Source organism: Chiloscyllium plagiosum, chromosome 8 (genome assembly GCF_004010195.1).
Source record: "Chiloscyllium plagiosum isolate BGI_BamShark_2017 chromosome 8, ASM401019v2, whole genome shotgun sequence".
Lineage (NCBI taxonomy): Eukaryota > Metazoa > Chordata > Chondrichthyes > Orectolobiformes > Hemiscylliidae > Chiloscyllium > Chiloscyllium plagiosum.
In genome coordinates, this window is record NC_057717.1 from 27733447 (window position 1) to 27736491 (window position 3045).

General features: G+C 37.1%; 1 gene segment (V, D, J or C); it reads right to left on the bottom strand.

Moving 5' to 3' along the window:
* Nucleotides 1-1979: 1979 nt before the first annotated feature.
* LOC122552110 lies at nucleotides 1980-2684 on the bottom strand. The segment is given in 2 exon segments: nucleotides 1980-2320; nucleotides 2448-2684. Coding segments are annotated over 2 exon segments (390 nt in total).
* Nucleotides 2685-3045: the final 361 nt, after the last annotated feature.

The window sequence follows — 3045 nt, forward strand, 5'->3', positions numbered from 1 at the left end:
CACCAGATCACAACACGGTGTGTTTGCAGCAGAACTCGCTCTGCAAACATTTTCAATAGAACCAAGAACATGATGCAACCTCACAAAAACAGCAAACTAATGATTAAATTGAATAGAAATAACAAGTCATAACAGCAGCCTTGTTTGTGAGGGGACTTAACACTTAAAGCTGTAACGTTTCTGGCAACAGTTCAATTTATTTCCAACCTGTACACCCTTCCTGATCGTGACAATCTTGTGCAGCGCACAGTAGGGCGGTTGAAGGCATATATTGATTAATCACTTCATGGTCAAACCAAAATTACTGAATGGACAAATATTACCACATTATAATTTTAAGTTAGTTTCAATTACATAATCTGACCAATTCTGTAGTTTCAGATTTTAGTCCCAAATTTTATTTTGAATGAGGCTACTCAAAACAAAATTCAGTTAGTTTACAATTAGAACTGAGTTTTGTTTTTAAAAGTCAATGCATTAAAAACTCGTTTTTTTCATTTCTCACACTTCCGGGTTTCTGCCTTAAGTTGTTTTTCAGACCGTTACAAATGGATGTAATGTTTTCAATCAAGCAGAGAAAAATGTGTCATATAAGTTTAACAAATGCAGAAATGATTCATGAAAAACCAAAGAACTTCACAAACATTGGTAATGAAAAGTAATCCAGAGAGTCAATCTCCTCACCAGAAAGAAAACACCGATTACAGAAAGCATAAAAACGCTGATCAATTTCACAAACTGAATAAGATCCAATCAACTCAATTCAACAGAATCAAGGAAAATAAAATCAGAATCCAATCAACTCAAAACAACAGATTTGAATGAAACATAATCAGAATCCAAACAATTCAATTCAACAGAATCAAATAAAACAATTTCAAAAGCCAATCAACACAATTCAACAAAACCAAGTAAAAACAAAGTCAGAATCCAATCAACACAGTTCAAACCGAATCAACCAAAACAAAGCCAAAATCCAATCAACTCAATTCAACAGAATCAAGTAAAACAAACTCAGAATCTAATCAACAGAATGCAATATAGCAACAAAATTTTATGACAGTTTCTAACCTGCTTGTCATCAACTAATCAACTAATTAACAAAATAAATGCGAAAATATAATCAGGGTAAGAACATACATTCAAGAAATTAATAATGATATTTTAGCATATTTTAATCATGTTTAGTAATGTCTCGAACATCTTTGATTTCTTAGCGTTTGTTGTTGATAATAAAACTCACAGTCAGGTTGTCACTGACATTAACCATTATTTATAGCTGACTGATTAAGAGACATTAGGCGTTTCAAGTAACCCAGCCACACAGAATGCCCATCTGAACAAAAAAAGAGATACACCGAGCAACTGACTCCATCATCCCCATTGTAACTATTTGCTGAGCCTTAACTGAAGTCTGTAATCAATCTGAACAAAAATCAATCCGAACCAAACCAAACTCAGCACAGAATCTGAGTTTCATTTAATTCAAAAATTAGTCACATGAATAGAAAGTTTTTAAAAAGTCACTAAGAAAGTTCAAGGGTCTTACCTCAAGTCACTGTCACCATGGTCCCTTGGCCCCAGTCATCAAGTTCGTACCACAGTGTTACATCCTCTGGACTGGGTCACACAATAACTAGCTCTGTATAAAACAAATCAAAAATCTGCCATCGTTTTAAATTTTCAGAACCACAGACAAAATAATGTCACGATAAATCTTCATCACATAATTGCGCTAGTGAATTCTGAACATTCTTGATTAATGTTAATACTGTTTTATACTTCACAGAGTAACACATGAGCTGATTCTCAAAATCCCCAACTGGTGTATCAATAATTACCCAACACTTTTACAAATTAAATAGTGATACTGGCATTAAACCGCACAGAACTAATACTGCTCTGCAAGTTAAGACGGTTTGTAGAAGTAATCACTGACTAGTTTGAAACAATGGAGGCTGACTAGGGTTTTGTATTGGTCATAATTGCAGTGTCAACCCAGTTGTACCCATGAGCTCTCTTGCACAGTAATAGATGGCGGTGTCTTCGATCTTCAGGTTCTCCATGTCCAACGCGAAAATGCTGTTTGAAGTGTCTTTGGACGCAGTAAATCGACCCTTAATCGCTGGTGCATAGTTATTGCTGTTTGAATTATAGTAGTACAGCAGCCACTCCAGACCCTGTCCGGGAACCTGTCGGACCCAGTGCATGGTGTAGCTGCCAAGATTGAAGCCGCTGGTTTTACAGGTCAGTTTCAGGCTGCCTGCGGGACGGCCAGTCTCTGCCTCTGGCTGGGTCAAAACAACCTCCGACTGGACACCTTTAAAAAGAAAACAAATAAACCATGAGCATTAATGCTGATGAAATGATGGCTGAGTCTTTTATATTCCTGCGGTAGACGAACATTGAGACAGTCACAAAGAGAGACTTGAACAAAAAACACTCACATGATAAGAAAGTCAGCAACAAACTGAGAAAAGGTGTCGACACAATCATTCTGATAACTTGTGGGAAGCGGTTCTGCTAAGATCTTTCTAAACAGATCCGACCCAGGAGTGTTGAATTACGGTCCAGTGCCCAGGATTTATATGGCCATCGGAAGGGGCAGGCTTACAGCTTCCGCATGTTGGTTTCCTGCTGGAGGCTCAGACTGGATCCTGGTATCAGCTTGCACAGCCCGAACACATGGGGTCATGTTTTTACATGAGGTTCTGCTTACACATGGACACATACACATCTTGGGATAGTGGTTTTGCTGAATAGCTTTTTGGAAGTAAATTTGAGTGGCTTCAGGTCTGTTTCACATGATAGTTGCACGTATTTTGTTTAAAAAAAAACAAATTCAACTGGAAGTTAGCTCCCTTTATTTCTACATTCATTCACACGCGGATAAAACTAAAATTAAAGTTCAAACATATAACTAGCTAATAAAACAGTTGAGCTTTTCTTCCCTGGATACTGCAAGTCTCTGTCGCACTCAAAATAACATGTAATTCATACTAAACATTTCAAAATTCAATTTAGGCAACTGAATACAGAGCGTGT